This window comes from Melospiza georgiana, chromosome 9, assembly GCF_028018845.1.
Source record: "Melospiza georgiana isolate bMelGeo1 chromosome 9, bMelGeo1.pri, whole genome shotgun sequence".
NCBI classification, from domain to species: Eukaryota; Metazoa; Chordata; class Aves; order Passeriformes; family Passerellidae; genus Melospiza; species Melospiza georgiana.
In genome coordinates, this window is record NC_080438.1 from 22,276,133 (window position 1) to 22,295,110 (window position 18,978).

The 18,978-nt window shown below is 39.1% G+C and overlaps 1 protein-coding gene across 1 annotated transcript in view; it reads right to left on the reverse strand.

Annotated features, from left to right (window-relative positions):
- EIF2B3 (eukaryotic translation initiation factor 2B subunit gamma) overlaps positions 1-18,978 on the reverse strand; it is a 95,401-nt gene that overhangs the window by 59,772 nt on the left and 16,651 nt on the right. The window contains exons 3-4 of the mRNA XM_058030584.1: positions 17,057-17,216; positions 11,485-11,596 (exon numbers count right to left, since the gene is read on the reverse strand). Of these exons, the coding sequence (XP_057886567.1) occupies positions 11,485-11,596; positions 17,057-17,216 (272 nt within the window). The remainder of the gene's footprint in view (positions 1-11,484; positions 11,597-17,056; positions 17,217-18,978) is intronic.

An 18,978-nucleotide genomic window follows, 5' to 3' on the forward strand; every position in this document is an offset into this window, starting at 1 on the left:
AAATAATTGCCTAAACCTTTCTATGCCAGATGCAAGTAGGAATTCTCAAACACACTTTCATGGGCTCTTCCCTACATGCAAATGATCCTTTTTTAATATACACAAACTATGCACGTTTTCAATTAAAAACATGACTGGATTGATTGGATCATATATTTTTGCAAACCAGCCAAAAATCAAACACAAACTGAAGCCATGAAGGAATTTCTGGAAGTACAAACCATTCTACAGTTCTAATTCTGGCAAGGAGAAACACCTCTCATTTTCAAACAATACTAGAACTGACATCAGTGCACAAAAATATGCTGTCATTCAGCAATGAAATAACTACATTAATGAGCAGTGTTCAGAAGCCTAAAAACCCCTAAGTGGTCAAAATCTTAGCTTAGCAAATGATAGCCCACTATGATCAAGTAACAGCAGAACACTGGCTTCTTGCTTTTTGGTAACTCCTAATCTCAATTTTGGGTCCTACTATTCAACAGGATGACAATGGTCCTCAGAGATGTGAACAATAGATTCTCTTCAGGACACAAGCAGTGGCAGGGAGGGTGACAATTTTGTTTAAAGTAACAAACAGGACTACTAAGAATGGGCTCTCATACACCTTTTTTCCCCCATTGCATTTTGATCCCCATGAGTACAGATATTGCTTATCCTTCCTCACTACAGATGTAAAAGCCAAAATATCCCAGAATTTTGGGAATGAAATTCAGCTATGTATGTAAGTAAGACATTATTCACTTTTAGAGACAATATCCAAGTTCAAGTCAGTGCCTACCTTGAATGAATACTTCTGAATCTCATAAAATTTTCTGCTCTTTATAACCTCATCTAATTTTCCCTACGCGCGCAGCAATCAGGGATCAACAATTCTGACACAGAGAAGTCAGATCAGCCTTTGCAAAGACACAGCCACAACACCTTTCCCTGGTGTACACTGCAGTTCTCTTCAACTCTCCTGTGTGCACAGCATCCAGCTGGTGTGGCCTCACATCACCTTCCCAAAACCCCTGCTCATTTCAAGCTTTTGGATGCTGAACAATTTGGTTCAGCTTTCACCTCTTCACCATACAATAACTTTTCAGGCACTGCCCAATGATAAAAACATTCACAGGTCAGTGTATCTAGAACTTAGGAAACAGCCACATCCTAAGATAGCATATCCTAAGACTGGGTATTTCCACTGAGACATGCATTAACACTCCTGGCCAATTTTTTATTGCCATTGGAAGAGCAGTGAAATCAGCAGTAGATATGCAGACATATGGCAGGTAGCAGACTGAAGCCTTCCAGAAGTCTTGACTGGAACTTGTGAGTCACTTCCACTGTGAACACAACACGTTTCCATGTACGAAAATTAAGAGGGCAAAGCATAGATATCAAAGTAAAACAAACTTTTAAATTATTGTGCTGCAGTTTGCAATGATCTTTCACTCATACTCAGTACCAGACACTTTTCTCATACTGACAAGTTCATAACCTTTCATCCACTGCGTCCAAGATAGTGAATCAATCAGCTAGAACTTGAAACACTGAAATGAAGGAGCAGGTAAAGTGACAGATTTCATTGCAGCAGGCTACTGAACTGCAAGGTTATTTCAGCTCTGGAGTCTGGCATTTCTGCTGTTTGTGGCATTCTTGATTTACTGGTACATTATAACTTTGTTTATGCACACAACCTTAATGAAGCTGCTATTCAGTAGGGCGGTATCACTTTGTTTTATTACCATAACCTGTCATTCAGAAAGCATTCACTCTTTCTGCTTATGGGTAAAACTGACAAGAGAAGAAGTAGATCATACACAGCTGCCCAAATCAACTGGGAAGGTGTTTTACAACAGATTGCTTGCAAAAATATCTGTCACGTTTTTAAAATGTTTAGGAGAAATGAAAGCAGTTAGTCTTCCAGGCCTTCATATGTGATAGGGGTATGGTCACCCCTATCACATATGAAGGCCTGGAATCTACATAATATACCTAGCATTGTAACATTTTTTTCTAACAACTATCAAGGAATACAAAAAAATCCTAAAGTCTGTTTTATTTCCAGTATGCTTCCTGCATATAGCAACGTAAATCAGAGAACACATTGAATCCTGTGTTCCAAAGTTACACTACAATGGGAGTACATCTAAAACAAACACATGCAAAGGCCATATTCCTTAAATCTGAAATATATACTATTTTCTCAAAGGGTAAGATATAGAAAAACATACCAGCAAGCACCAATTTGTCTCACTGATCTATCCCCTCAATAGCCAGAGGCTACTTTTAAGTATGCTGACTTAACACAGGAATCTGAATTGTATAAATCAATGTCTCAATTAACATTTTGTTTAGGAAGAGTTACAGAAGAAAAACAGAATGTAATGGTTTGCTAGCATAGTGGCTCCAGAGGTCTGGGACTGTGTGCAAGAAGAATGGAGCTGAATGTGGGAAGGGTCCATTATTCTTTCAATAGTGTCTGGTGCTGCAAAGTATGCACTTGCATACTTTCCTACTGGAAAAGCTTAAGTCTTCAGTAGCTCCTTGGTCTGGGAAAATGGCAGGCACCCAAATGCTAACCCAGGGATCTAGGAACAAGATCTACCTGAAGAACAATATTTTTCAAGTGGCCTTAGAAGTGAAAAATGGCCATAAAAAGAAGTCTCATTTCCCAAGGGATTTTATTCCTTCTGTCTGGCTGCTGTTTGTCAGGTGCTGTTCCCCACACACATCCTCAGCACATTCTAAAGCAAGAATGGAGTGAGGGCCTCTCTAAAAATAATCACACTTGCTGAAAGACCAGCCCTGCATAAATGTCTCTAACAACAGTACAAACAGAAATCAGACTTCTTGCCCAATACTTTAGCTGAAATTTATGGCACCACTGGCCATGATTCTGTTATTACTATTCTACCTGGCTAAGGCTCAAAGTCACAGAAGTGGGAATTTCAGAGGTATTTTCAGAAATGATGTAGCTCATCTGGGGAAAAAAAAAAAAAAAACAACAAAAAAACTTACTTAGTTCTACAAAATGCTGTACCAATGCATCAGTGAACAAAGCTATATATTACACATATATGTATACATATATGAACACATACACCATAAAGATGGGACAGAGAAGTTAAGGACACACACAGCCTCTGAAATTATATTTAATGCTACACCTTGGGAATAATAAAGCAAAAGGGGGGAAATAAAATCAAAGGGAATACTAGAAGACAGTCTCTGGTGCTCTTGCAAATTTCACCAGCTGCCGGATGATTTATATGCAAAAAAACTAGAAGTTGAGCTTTAACTTAAATTTCCCTGCTTTCTTACTGGTTTGCTTCCAACCCTAGGAGTTTAATTAAAGTCCATCAGCCAAATTTTTCTGAAGGACGTAAGTTATTCCTTTTTAAAATCTTCCTGTACTAACTAACCCAGATTTTTTAAACTTTTGAGCTTTCACCAACCTAATTATGAATACATACACCCTCATTTTTAAGAAGGTTAAAGAATTTCAAGATGATCAACCCAAGAAATACCAACAGCTGCTGCTGGCCAATATGTAGGTATGCAGGTACATGCAACTTATACTAAAATGAGTAATGGGGCAAGATACAGCATTCTGTATTGCCAGTTCACATGTCAATATCTAACAGCTACCTCCTCTTCATTCTTAACAGAGTACATAGTATTTGGTGACTGGGGAAAGAGAGTTCTACAAGAAATCTCCGGGAAAAGTGGATAAGCAGTTTTACTGCTTGTAAAAGGAATCTCTCTCTCATCTTCTCTAGCTTTCTCTAGGGAAATGGTGCAATAAATTTGATAAAGAAAGGAAGGATTTAAAGCCAGAGAAAATTAGGATTTCTCAAAGCAGAAACATGCTGCCCTTAGGAATAGATCTCCGCTATTTACTTGATCTACTGGAAGAACTCCTGGGGAGCATGACTTAGCAAGAGAAAGGAAAGTTTGCTATGCTCTTCATTTCCTGTGTAATTCCAGAAACTGCCAGCACAATGCTGTTTGGGGAGAACCACACTACAGCTATTCAACGGGGAATTCAGCATTGTATCCTGAATGAATGGAAACTTTCTCAAAGATATATATTTGCTGCAACTAAAGTAGAATGCAAACCCAGTAAGGATGTGAGCCCCTGTACACCTTCAATCAGCTAATTGCAAATTGTGACTCTTTCCATTATGACTTTCGCAATTCTTCGCAGTGAGAAACATCACAGTAAATCACCCGGGTTAGAGTTCACAGGAGCCACGAACTAAGTGCAATAAATCAACACTAAAAATATTATGCAACTGCAGTTCAGCTGATACCAAGTGTAGCTAATTTAATGGAGAGGCTATTATTTTTATGTGTCCTTGCAAGTTAGTGATTTGGGTCTCGGTGACCAGGATAAAGGAAAGGCTCTCTGAAATCTGGATTTCTTGGAATAAACTAGATTAATGGTTCCCTGCAAAAATCCCAGGGGTATTTCCCTCCTGCCACTGCAAAAACCTTCTGCTAAGTATGAAAATTTAAAGGACTGAAAATGCATCAGTAACACAGACCAGTAAGAGAACCACAAACTTTGGCTGGGTTCATGAGCCAGAACCTCATCCCCAAGCAGAATCAGACCTTTTAACTGAAGAGGAACAGTCACATGCCTCATTTCACCCTTACTTTGCTTTAAACTAGGCTGTTTCCTCCCCCGCCATATTCCACATTGGCTGATAAATTCCCCAACGGCGGGTGTTAACTAACTCTGCATTCCAGTCTGCTCTGCGTCATGGAGTTCCACATCCCCCTGATGAGGAACACATGGCGGACATGTGCTAGGGGAGAGCCTGACAGCGCTCGCACAAGCAGGGATAACTCCTCTGACCTTTGGCTTTTTCCTCTCTGTACCATCCAACTGCACAATGAGAACTCTGTGCCCCTCTGTCGCCTACTGGTCACTCCAGGATCATGGACACAGCTGAAACCCTGACATTCCAACAGGCAGCTACACTGAATACACGTTGTGGCTGAAAATCTACATTGAAAGCAAGCAATTGATTGTTCTGTGTCTCTGCCCTACACAAACCATCCAGAGGAATTTTCAACCACACAGGTTACATCTGGATCAACTGGGGTAAGTATTTCACAAAAAGAACTATGTTTATGCTTCCTCATCAACTCTGTGAAATAAGGTAACTCACAGCCTTGCTAAAAAGTAAACAGTGGCAACTGTACTAAAGCATTAAGATGTCTTTCTAAAACGAACAGACCATTTATCATCTTTTTAGGACCTGAGCCTGGCTTAGAGTAACAATGAGCTTCAACTTCAGTGTTGTCCAGACTGAATGACTCATGCAGAGTACTGCATTTACCAAGTCACATGGACTCGAGGGTGTCCAAGCAATACAGTCATCCCTTCCTCCTTCGAAACCTCTGAAAAGTAAAACCCAATCTCAGGCTAAGTGCTGGTCTGAGACCGCAGCAGACAGACAAACAGACAGACAAATGACTAATGGCAATCCATGCAACATACATTTACTGCCGATTAGAAACCAAATGCTGAGCCTCAAGCTCTCTGCTTTTAGTCTTATGTGTACTAGAACACTGGCCAGAATCCTGCAGTAAAATGAAAGCCATTGACAATAAGCCTTTCTATAAGTACACTCAACAGAAGCTCCTGCTAATATTCCAGATTCCGTGATTCATGACCTCTTACCTGTCCAAGCTGTCAAGACACAGCATGACCTTTCTTTTAAAAACAGGACCTGGATAAGCTGCACCTTCCTTTCAACCCCCCACCAATGTATGAATAAAATAACATGGCAGCAGCAATAACATGGAAGCAACAGTATTAAAATCAGTAACAGCACTATGTTCTTTAAAACATAAAGTGAATGTTTCATGAACTGCTTTTATACTATGTTCACATTCATTGTACAAGTGTAACATATAAAAGCATCAAATTAAAGAGTTTTCATGATACATTGCTATACTCATTTTAGAAATAGTAAATAATATTTTTAATACTCCATTCCTGAAATTAAAGGCTACACTCATCCCCAAGAAATTTACAGAAAAAGCAGATGAAGTAGAGTGAAGTTAAATGCATAATAAAAAGGGCAAACTTTCTGAGAAAATGAATGCCTTCTAGCTACAGCAGCTACTCTTAGTGAGCTGAGAAACTGAACAGGCATGCAAATCCTACTCACAGCATCCTGAGAACATCTACTCCATGCTCATGTCTCAAACAACAACGACTCTTGTGTCAGTATATTTTTCTGAAGTGCTCAGCAAAACCCTCTTTTCTAAAGAAATATGATTGAACATTTTTAAAGTGTGATTATAGTTTGAGAAGTTAGTGTGTAAAAGTCACACCCTTTTATTCAATAGACTTATTCCCCTGGTTTTGATTCAGTCACATCCATTTGCTTTACTGGCTAAAATAACTTTTTACAGCTTTCTAAATTCCTATTAGTACTGTGAAACCAATTCAATTCTGGGAAGGGGAACCAGATTCTTTTCTGGCTTATGCATCTGTAAAAGGATTATTACCTAAATCAACACATACAATTTCTATTTTTTGATAGAGGAGACAGAAAGAATGTTACTTATTTTCTGGATGATAGTCAGAAAAAATTTATTTTTATTTGCGAGAAGATCAGACCTGGACTAACTGAAAGAAGAGATTTGGATCAAAGAAAAGACATCACTCTATAGAGGTCATATTTAGAGAAAATAAGTTATATCCAACAACTTTCTATGGTATTTCTCAAAACACCATTTGAATGCAAAGGAAACTTAGTCAGAAAACTTTGCTAAGAGTGAAAACTCCTGATTTTTCAAAGAGAAGACCACCACCAAAGCTAGGATGTGTATTCCTTCTGTAGGCAGCTAAGACCAGCAAAGAGTTTTTGCTCCCTGGTCTGTCCTGAACTGCTCCTCAGGATTTTCCTATTGAGTTGCATTACTGGATCCCCCTCTTCCCTCCCAGTGGCACTGCTTGTGGGGACATCTGCCAAATGCACAAAGAAAACAGAACCGAGTTACCAAAGTCCTGCTATTTAATCTATCAGAAGTCATGAAGTATTTTTGACACATGTGGCTTATGGAGTTCTCAACTGTAAGTCCAGCTGGGCATAAGCTCAGGGTGCTGGCCCCCTTCACCAGCACAGCTGGATCTGGTACAGGACATCTGCCCACGATTCAGTTTAGGATGCTTCATACTGTAGAGCATCTGCCTACACCAGTGTCATTCTCAGCTTTTCTAACGGAAATATATTATAAAAGAGAAAATGAACCACCACAGGAGCAGCAGAGTATTTCAGAGATGCCAATTTCCCAAGAACAACAGTTTTAGAGAGCAGAAACATTAAGGAAGTTGCAGTATGCTTATATATGATTCACTTATTTAAAACCAATTATCAACAGGAAAAAAAAAAAAAAAAAAAAAAAAAAAGAGAAAAAGGATGATATCCCAAGGCAGCAGAAAGGAAATCAAGTGTATCAAAGCTGTTTCTGAGCTCCCTTTACCTACCTACTTGGCAATGCTCACTTTCGAAATTATACTACACCATTCATTTTTACTTTCATGATGAAAGGAGAAAAGGAAGAAAAAACTCCCCAATCTTACCCCCTCTTTTTACTAAATTACCTTAAAAACAGATCTGCATTGTTACTTCAAGGTTACTAATGTTAGTACTGTATATATTTATAGATGAGGTATTCCTTTCTGTCTGAAGCACATGAGGTAATAAGTAGCTGGAATTGTCATGGTGATTTATTAACATATTCTCTAGGAGAAGCCCTGCACCTGCATCTGTGCAGACAGAACACCCACGAAGGCTGAACTCACCCCTACACAGCCCACAAGATCTTAAAAGGAAATGCTCCAAATTTAGACCTGCTCCAACAGGTGTCTTTTACTGTTTCACTTTGCATGACCATAAATATCAGAGGTGGAGCAAAAAGCTCCCTGTCCATTGTAATCGTGCTTTGAAAACAAATACCTTTGCCCCCTCCCAAAGCAGAGGCAGCAGCTATGGAATTCTCATCATTTCCTCACTCCTTCATCCTGTCAAGACCCAAGTCAGAGAGATGTCACTGGCAAAACCAGGCTCCAGGGATGAGCACATAACTTTATTTTTTTCTCTTCAAAGGGCCCTAAGCTGGCTCTGAAACATCCCCAAACTGTATTTCTTTCATTCTAGTATCTCATCTTGCAGCTATTTGCCAAAGTGAATGACATGCACAGGCTGTTCATGGCTTTTTATAAGCTCTCATTACCCAAACAGGGAACCATTTCCTTGAAAATGCTTTCCCCAGCAGCATTAGTCTCTCTAGGCACCACCAATAAATTTGTCTTTTGGCTCAGCCTGTTGCACTCTAAAACGTGCCTGAATAGAAGTATTTGATATTGTTTTCCACTTGTTTACTGAGGGAGGATGCTACCTGTGGGACTTGTCATCAGGGTGATTAACAGCACAGGGAAAATAAAAGATAATTTTACCCGCCAAGTTGAAAGCTTTGCCAGACTTGCTCTGGCAAGCAAAGAGCAAAATCCAGACTCCTTTCTGTGGTGTAACAAGGAGATGCAATCCCAAACCCAAAATGGCTATCCACGACTTACAAAACCACAACACAAATCAAAATAACTAATCTGGAAAAGAAATCCTAACCAAACTGAGAAAGAGAATAATAGGTTACACCACGAGCTTAGAAATTCCACTAAAATGTTTCATTCTGTAACACTTCCACTACAAAACATCCAGGTCAAGAGCAAATAAATATTTAATACTCAAAAGGTACTCAGGAGAAGGTGTGTTTTCCCCTGTCCCTCCTCACCAGCTGCTCTTTTATGGCAGGAAAGTGAAGAGCATGAAATCCAATGATAGGAAGAAGGCAAAGGTCAGGAAAAAGGTTTTTCTTCAAGGATTTAAATTAGCCTTCTACAGTTTTGTGTGTTTTGTCAACACAACTTCCCTCCTGTGAGGAGGGGAAGCCAAAGGGCCTTTGAACCATTTCTGTATGGGGTCTAGATTTTTACCAGTAACAAGATTCCTAGCTTTAAATAAAAGCTCATCTTCCCTCTTCCCATTCCTTTCACCACTCCCTCCCTGTCCCTCCTTCCACTCCCCTCCTTAAAAAGAGACAGGAAAAAGAAAATAGACAAGGGATCTGAAGAACAAAACAAGCACTGGAGGAGTTCTAGAGTTCATGTAACGAGACCACTATAGCCCTTCAAAGGGACCATTAAAAGCAAAACAAACAAAAGCAACACCCTCAAGATGTCTATTGTATTTTACAGAGGAACAAATGAGTGTACTGGAAATTCTCCCACCATCTTGCCACAAAGTCTGTTATTTCATCAAAACAAAGTCCAGAGATCAAGAAACAGCCAACATGGCAGCTGAAAGTCAGTCACATCAAATGATCCATGAAGAAAATGAGATAGGGCTTGCTTTTTTTTGCTTTTTTTTCCCTCTTTCTTTAGTATGATGTATTAAAAAAGACTTCAAAGACTGTTTCAAGAGTTGCTTTTGTTTCTCACATGAGAAAATCAGGGGTTGAGCAGGTCTAGACAACTCAGTGGTTAAAACATCATTAGCTGCCAACACTTTGTCTTCCTAGAGCTCCCACAGTTGTTGTTACCCTGGATTTGCCTGAAATGAAATTGCTTGATTTCCATATATATTTTGCTTCCCTCAGAGCTTCCCAAAGATGGCAGCTGCAGGACAGAGAACACACAAACATCCACAGTTGGTGGTTTCAGCTGTCAGAGGCTCATCCACATGGGTACTGACCCAATACTTCTGCTTGATACTTCAAAGCATCATTTTTATTCATTTTTTATTATTTGTAACACTTAGCAGATCTCTTTTTGTTCTTCTACACTATCCTAGCATCTTTGGGCTTTACTTGGAGGGTGGTAAACACTTTACATTTGCTTTCATAGATGTGCATGTAAGAACTACAGGGAGACAGACAGATTTTTATCCCATCTGTACATCATCAACACTCCATTCACCAAATCCCAAACAGTAATGCTTAAGATCTGCTGAAGACAATATAACTGAACAGGTGCTACTGAGGGCAAAGTTTAGCCTGCAGGATAAAGCCTGATAAATTTAGCTATAGGAATGAGAATCCTCTGGTTAGATGAACCTGTAAAATCAGGGGTCAACTAAGATCACATATGTTACAGCAATTTCTAAGTCATTATACCACAGCCACCCTCTAGTGCCAGGAGGAAGCCATAAAGACAAGCTTGTCACTAACAGTAGATAAAATACTCCTCCCCTAGCCCAAAGTAGATCTATTAGTCTTCATATGCACAAACCCACAGAATGCATCAGTGATGAATTTCCTACTCCATACAAATCAGCTGCTGTGTATGCTCAGAAGGCTTGCCTGCAGCTTGGTCCCTGCCACGCCCAAGATAAGCCCAGGAGAGCACCAGTGGAAACATGCTGGGACAGGCTCCTTCCATTACAACAGCTAACAGAACCCACTCTTGATCACCTTCCTTCTAGGATAATCCTTAAACTCAGGCAGAGGAGGTGTCATCTTTCCATGGGCACAGAGCATCTCCCTCACATCTGGTGGCGGGATGTTCAAGGAAAGACTGAGCTGTGGCCTACAGCACACACCAGAGGCATTTTCACAGCAGAGATTTATCTGAGAGCAGACCCCAGATGTCTGCATCCTTGACTTAAAAGGTCCACATGGATGAATTCCCAGATCTCAAATGGCTGTTCCACAGGTGTCTCATCTCACAGAGGTGAAAGTCTGACTGTCAGCCTGGGACAAACTACAAAGGTTGGCCTCTCAAGGAGCCAATACAGCTCTGCACAGAGCATGTCAGACAACGTGTGCCTGAGAAAACTAAAATCGCTGTGCTGGAGAGCATAAAGAACAAGTCATCTTTCCTTCTCCTACTAATGGATATGAATTACACAGTGCAGAAAGCTCAGCTTGTCTGGCATATTTGATAAATTTATCCAAGTCCCCAGTGAAGTTTAATGGTGGTTATAAGCATGGTTTCTGTAATGAATCTTTTGGGGCTGGGAAAGAAAGCTGAGATTTTGTGCCTTAAATGCGTAAGAGGGTCATGAAATCCTGAGAGCCTCTCATGGACACTCTGCAAATCCATTTGGGACTCAACCAATGAGACTAGCATTTCATTTATGGAACAGGACCTATTCCTTTATAGGCCTAACACTTCACAGTCTCTGAATCTAAACTGTATCTGACCTATTGCAATATAGGTTTCATTTCAAGAAGAGTTACCTTTTCATGCATTTTTTTTCTTTCCCTGGATTTTTTCCTAATAAAGGTATAAGACAAGCCTATCAGTTGGTTCCAATGATGTAACAAATAATAAAATACTGCTCCCAGAATATGGCAAAAGTGGCTTTTCCTCTTCCCTTCTAATTCTACTTTGTCTTTAACCATCTCTCCCACCACACAATTATTTTACCTCATCCCAAGTTCAGTTTCTATTACAAGGACCCATGAGCTTACTTCTGAAGGATGGATCTTTTAATGACAAGTTCTTCATCCAAGTCAGCTTCATTAGCCATGAAGAGCAATCTTTTTCCTGTGTCATCCACTCCAATGAAGTCGCGCTGCTCCACTGAAGTAGAAAATCAAACACAATCATTACGTAATCCCATTTTAATGCAGGCTGGAAAGACAAATGGCACCACCAACAACCCCTAAAATACGAAATACAACTATCCCAGCAAATCCATGAATTTAATAAATATTGTTGATAACTTTTTCAACTTCTTGTCAGTTGGGGTAGCTGATACGTATCATGACAATCAAAACATTGGCCCTGAAAGGTTTGTGAATCTTTTTTATGAAGATGCAAACTACAGGTCCTGACATGCAAACTCAATTTTGAGCTGTGCTTTCCTTTCCTTTTTTTTTTTTCCAAACAGGAACCCCTGCTACCTGAATTAAACCAACAACAAATTCAAGGCAAGCAGTGAGTTCTTCAACTCCAACTGCTTCTTCTTATAATGTCACTCCACACTAGAATTAAGGGGTCTGGAGAGGATTATGATTTCAGTTGAGACATAAGCATTTTGCAAGTCATCTATTTTAGACAAATACCAATACGTAAATCACAAACACACATAAAAGTATAGATTCTAAGACTTCTACCATGGATGTTTCTGGGTGGATTAACTTGGTTTAAATATCTGTTTCTAAAATTGTCCACCAAGAGAATATCTAGCGCTCACATGTATTATTGTGGCAGTCTGTATCTCCTGCAATCAGTGACTGCGCATCAGCAAGGACTCTGGCCTACTGAAATGTAAAGCTTTTATTTTTTAACAGTTTTCCACAACATCTGAATACAGGGGTGGCAGCTCATTCTAATTTTCACTCTGTAGTTGAGCCATCATTCTGGTGGCAGCCATATACTGATGTTTACAGACACAGGCTGTACAAGTAAGCCATAGCACAATTTTAACAAAAATCTTTTTTCTCCCAGTAAATACTGTAATTTTGGGCCAAACTGGTACATATTTGATCTCCTAAGTTCTATGCCTTTAACTATGCTGGAGTAACAACATACCCTACAAGTGGCTAATTCTCTAAGATCATTTTCAGACAAACTACTTTTAACTCTATTTTTCCCAGTTCAGGCCCATCCCTTGTTTTAGCTATATCTGTTCTTTCAGAGTTACCACAGTAATAACTACCATTAAAACAGTCAAATCTATGCAGCTGTTGAAAGTTCTCCTGTACAATCTTTGATCCAAGTGATCAAGCATACCCTCTTCAGAAAACTCTCAACCCTCCTTAGAAATTCATTACACAGCAAAGAAATATGAAAATAGGCCTGAACATCTAAAACCATGACAAAATAAGTACAATTACAATAAAATTTACTTGCTGTAAAAACTCAGAGTAAGGCTTGAAAGCAGTGCCTATTTTCATTCTGTGGAGGGCTGTGAAGTTTGAGATTAGGGGTGAATGAACCCTCACCTCTGCCACCTAAGGGGGGGTCTCCTGACAGGCTGGAAATACAACAGTGACTGACTTTGCTCCATCAAGGCACCAACACTCCCCTACAAATTCAGGTCCTGCCTGCCCATCTCCTGGCTGTTCTTACAGGAACATATCACACTGCTACAGCAAAACTCTATGCAATAGGAAGAAGGGAAAAACCAACTGAGAGCAGGACCAAGCACATGCCTGACACCAAACCTGCTGCTCTTGCTTGTGTGGATGGGTAAGAAACAAACAGTGAAGTCATGAGAGTGCACTGTGGGATTTTTTGAAGCAGATGCAAGGTCAGGTTTCTCCTTGTATACTGGCAATAAAAAATATTACTTCAGTAATTTAAAAAAAGACAAAATTTTTATATTAAAAACAATTATCCAGAGGTACAAGAGTGCTGTTTCAAATCCCACTGGCATCACTGGAAGGAAAAAATAAATGGAAGAGCAAACACATAACTAGCTCACAAAATCCCAGCAAGAAGTATGAGAAAATTGTTAAAGTGACAGAAACTTAAAATCATTTCAAGTATAAAAAAGAAATGCAGGATGTGTTTTGCCTCCTCACAATAGATAAATGAGGACTTGACACTGCTATTGCAATATATTAATTATCTTACAAATTAGATCCCCATCAATTTTAAGGGCTTTAATTATATAAAGAAATTATGACATCATAAGAGAATGTTAAGTACTTTAGTGACACAAAGAAATAAATTTCTGTCATATATTTTAAAATGCTTTATAATCAATCATAATTAACTGAGTCAAGAAAAAGACACCTCTGTTAAAGACTCAGTATCCCCACCCTTTCAATTAAATGGAGAGGATTTCACAGGATGCAGCCTTCAAGACCACCAAGAGGTCTTCTGGCAAACACAGAGAATACCACTGATGAGATGCTTGCTGCTTTCAAGACAAGAAAAATAAGCAGGAAAGAGTCACCATCCCCATCTTTTCTGCCTTTCTTTATACAAAGAAAAGTTCAGACACTATTTTCCACTCAATCCCTTGCAGGTCATCTTTAAGCACACAGCTCCATTCTGGGTATCTGAATTCCTCTGAATTCCAAACACTCTCTGTTTATTTGGGTTACTACCACTGACTAGCATTTTCATGTGTTTTTTTTTTAATTGCCATTGCTCTTACTGCTCAGTTAAAAAAGCCAATGAGATTATTATTGTCACTATATGACCCCCTAAATATAAAACCCAATGAACTAGACCCTGTAATTTGCAGCTGAGTCAAACATTGCAGGAAACCATCAGGATGAATTTATAGCACTTAACACACTGCAATTCATGCTAATTTAAGAACTGTTCTTTATATCACAGTTCTTGAATGTTCAATAATACCCCAAAAGCAACAACTTTGTATCAGATTCCATGACATATGCGAAATAAAATCCTGTTGATACTTCTCAAAAAAAGAATTGCTTTGTAGGAACAGTGAAAAAATAAATCTAGTGGCTTGTCATGGGATCAATTTTCTAATACAAACACTTGAACAGTAGAGTCCAAGTACATGAAAACTTGTATGTGTCACAATTTAGAGAAGGAGATAATAGTGCCACCTACTATGGCAAACTGCCTAACATACTCCACGTTAATATCTTGTCTTTGGGTGCTTATAAGTTTCACCAAGTTTTAAATGTCTGGGATGAAATTTCCAATGCCAAGGGCTTGCTTAAGAGGAACATTTGAAAAACTTCAGCAAAAACCATTCAGCTGGTTCTAAGGCTAAGGAAAAAGAAGAGTTTAGCATAAGCAGAAATGGTTTGGTATCCCTTCCCTTGAAAAGCTCTAACCAATTCCTGGAAAACTGCAGCTTTGCATGCTTTATTCTCCTCTAGTCTTCTATTTTTGCTGCTAATATTTCTGGATATTGAATTCTTAAGGACAGATTGTTCCAATTTCTGAAATAGCAGGTGCTACCTAAGGTTTTCTGTACCATCAGGAGGTAAAAGCAAAGCACACAAGCCACGAGGCTCCACAGCCATGCTGCAATGACTGTTCCAGGGGAAAGAGTTTAATTTGTCTTTTTGTAAGCTGTTTTTTACAAGGAAATCAAAGTCATAAACTCATGGGGGTGAGGTTAAAAAAAAAAAAAAAAACATAAAAAAATGAGGATTCTACAAGACAGGCTGGAAGGGACAGAAAGCAGCTCCTGAAAACTATTGTAAACTGTGACTGCCTGTTAAAGGACATTAGACAGGACAGGAATCAGAAGAGAACAGGTGACTGTAGGTGGATAAATGAACCAGATGAAGACAAGAAGTGAGAAACAGGACAGAAGATGGAACTGGCAGTTCCATCCATCTTCAGTGAAAGAAAAGAGTAATAGATGACAAAGAAAAGCCAGGCTCTCAACAAGGATCCTTGAGGAAGGAAACTAAGGAAAGAGAACAGGAATGGAGGCTGGTGGCAGCAAGAAGCCAGCACAGGCAAAGGAAGATAGATGAGCAAAGATAATGTTCACAGCAATAAGGTAGATTTAGTCAAGCAGGAATGAAAGCCAGGAGGGTCTGGTACTCCCTAAAACACACTTCCCTCCCAGAACCCGGAGAAGAAGCTAAGACTCCTCTCTTGGCCCTCCCCTGCTTTTAACAAATGACTGAAACAGGCCAGGTAGAGTTCACATCTTATCAGAGGCAGTTCACAGGAAACCTGTCACTACTGCTGTCCATGGCAGCTCAAATGGTGCTTTGCATGGGAGATCTGAGCCTCACAGAAAAACACCAGGGGTGACAGAACACTTCTACATAATGGAATTTTAGTCTTTTCAAGTTTGGTCTTTTACAGATCTGAAAAAACACACACAAATTTCAACAAGTCATGTAGGAAGAGTTATGCTGCAAAGTCAAGCACGCTAACATAAAAAACAAGCAAAATAAGAATGCATGTACAATCTGATGTGTTTATGTTTGAAAAGAGCCTTCAGATAATCTTGTTTATCCTCACAGACCTTCTCACCCCCACCCTGTGTGCTCAGAGCTCACATGCTGGGAAGCTCTATGATGTTTAACCACAGACCCATTAGTTTACAACTCCTGAATGCTCAACTCTCCGCTGTAGCAGTGCCCTTGACAATGTTTTACGTGCCATTAGCACTTAGATTGCCTTTTCAAAAATAGGGGAGTTAGATCTGTTTGAGAGTCCAAGTACTAAATGCTTTCAGCCCTACTAACCTTACACGTTGCTCCAGAAAAATCTTCATGCAGAGCCTAAGAAGTTTTCTTTTAAAAACATATTTCCTCCGCTTTCAGACAACTGTTGGCTTGCATTTCACTCCTCTCTCAAACAGTTTGAAGCTACATTTTCTTACTTGTAATGCCTCTGAACTTTAATCAAGGACCCACTAAACTGCCAATAGTCAAGGCTCAGCATTTTAAGAGATACCATTAACAGAAAATGAGAGGTATGGTGTGGGAACAACTGTGTGGTATTTAGTACTTTTAGCATATAAGTAAAATGGGTATAATAGCCCTGCTCTGCCTTACAGCAGTGTTGTGAGAACAGACACATTAAAGATTACAAGGCACTAACTAAGATATTATGGTAAAATGGACAAGATAAGCATCTAATCAGCTCCTTGAAATCAGTGGGAGTTTTGCCTAGCAAAAGGCTCCTGGATGTGATTTCAGAAGAGTAATTCACTACATACTATGAGAGGGGAGAATTTCTAGAAGTGCTTGTTACCCACCTAGTGCCGGTCCCTACAGTCAGTGTAAAATTCCCAGCTATAATCTGGCTGATGCTTAGTGCTCTTGAAAAACCTAACGGTTTTAATGCTCATATGTAACAAAAATTCAGGGTTTCATCCAAAACTCACTGAAGTCACCTGGAGCTTTTCCCTTAACTCTTGTGAGCTTTGGATCACAGCCTGCAAGATTACACGAGTCTAATACTTAATTCTGAGCTGGAAAAAACCAAGTCACACCCTCACCAGGGAATCTGAGGAAAAATAGGGTATCTGTGCCTTTTTTATTTCTTTTGCTCTGGGACTGATAACTAAACATATCATACATACCAGTGGTTTCTCGGTAATTTATTAATAAATATGTATTCCTTCCTACATACCTGGCTTTTTTTTCCCTTTCTGTCCTGGTACCCCTTCTGTTGGTTCATGAGCTTTCTTCATTAACATGGAGAGAGAAGCATCATGTGTTCGAAAGAGATCCACAACTTTGTATAAATCAACATCTGTGATCAGATCGCAGCTCAACACCAAGACATCAGTCTGTCAAAGAAGAAAAAAAAACCCATCAAACCTTTCAGAGATACAAATTACCACATATGGACTAGCATTTGAACACCCAAAACCAAATACACACTTTAACCTTTTTCTTATTTTTTAATTTACCACTGCCAAAAATAGCTCCTGGTTTTTACCAGTGCGCTTTTCCTGATCCTGCTGTTACTGTTGTTTGGTTAATGCTTATCCAGATCTGCACCATATACAATATGTGACCATCTGAATTTTCTTCATCTGCTCCTAAGGACACAGAAGCCATGGCTTTCAAAACCAACAAGAAATTCTGCAGTTATTTCAACAGCTACTTTTAGTTATATAATGAGGTAGAAAAAAAAATCTTTCTGAAGAACTCTTTTTAGCTGACTTTGCATCTGGCAACAAAGTGCTGGAAAAGATATTTAAACTATGTTATTTTATTGAGGGACAAAAAAAACAAAGACTATCTAGGATGTGATTTACTCAGTAATTGCACTGCGATGGTGGGCTCAGTTTAGAAATACATTTCCTAAAACCAGCAGTACTCCATATTATAAGGAAAAAAACCAAAAAAGGATGTTAGGTCCTATTTAATAGGAGGCTTGTACTTTATTTTGATCTCAAAGGATTCCAAAATCCCTTATGCAGTTTTTAAGAGAACTGCTGCACAAGTCACAGGAACATTGTCACATATTGAGCAAGACACAGCAGCTTCATTAACAGTGGACACTATCAATATAATCCACCCAAAAACTCTTATTTAGAAAAAGTTTTCTGTATTTCATGTGGGTTCTGAGATAAACTGCCAAAAACCTACGAGTTCAGCAATTAACTTAATTTAAACTAATCCTAACATAATATTTGTGCAGCATGGCTGACACAAAAGTAGCAAATTTCCACTTTTTGTTAACGATCAACCTTCTAAAGGCCTCTCCAGAAGACAGTGTTTCTTTTCTGATAGTTACCATTTTCACTTTCTCTGCTGCCATTTTCCATGCTAAGCCTCCCTGCAGTGTGACATGGCTGCCTAATTTTATCTTTTTAAAATAGAATATTTAATGAGAAGGGCATTAGACAATACTTAGAAAAAACCTGAGTTAATCCATGGAGGATCGATCAGTAATTCTACTCTTACTTTTGAAAACTAACTTGGTTTAAAGCAAATTGTTTCAGGATTGACCTCTCATTTCAGAAAGGTTTATTAAAGAAAAGCTTGCTTTTTTATCTAACACGAGGAGATTCCACATTGTAATTGAGATTAGCTGAGGTCTGGTATTTACATTATTTGACAGGTTCTCCTATAACTGCTAGGCAGTTTCATGTGTTTACCAATAAGGTGTTGGAATTCATCATGTCACAAACTGTTGGAGATGCTGATTTGGCATGCTGTGCAAAAGGTCAAGCTCTTCCATTTTCATGTGATTTGTCCCCACTTTACTAAGAAACACCTGGCCGCTTTACAGGAAGGAACAATCTGCAGGTTGAGAATTTTACACATTCAAAACCTGACTTGCATCACTTCTTTTAACATATTTTCAAAACGTGTATTTTATATTACAGTTTTGCCCAAGGAAAGTGTTTTAATTAGCACTTCTCTAAAAAAACCCAACATGCACACATTGGAAAAAACCCCAACAACCCAAACCACTAAAGTGAGTTGCCCAGCACTCTGGAGCAGCCCTGCTCCAACATTCCAGAGTGCACATAGAAAATTAGAAAAAAATTCAGTTTGGTGTGGAAGCAAATCTCCCGCTTCACAACTGTAAACTGT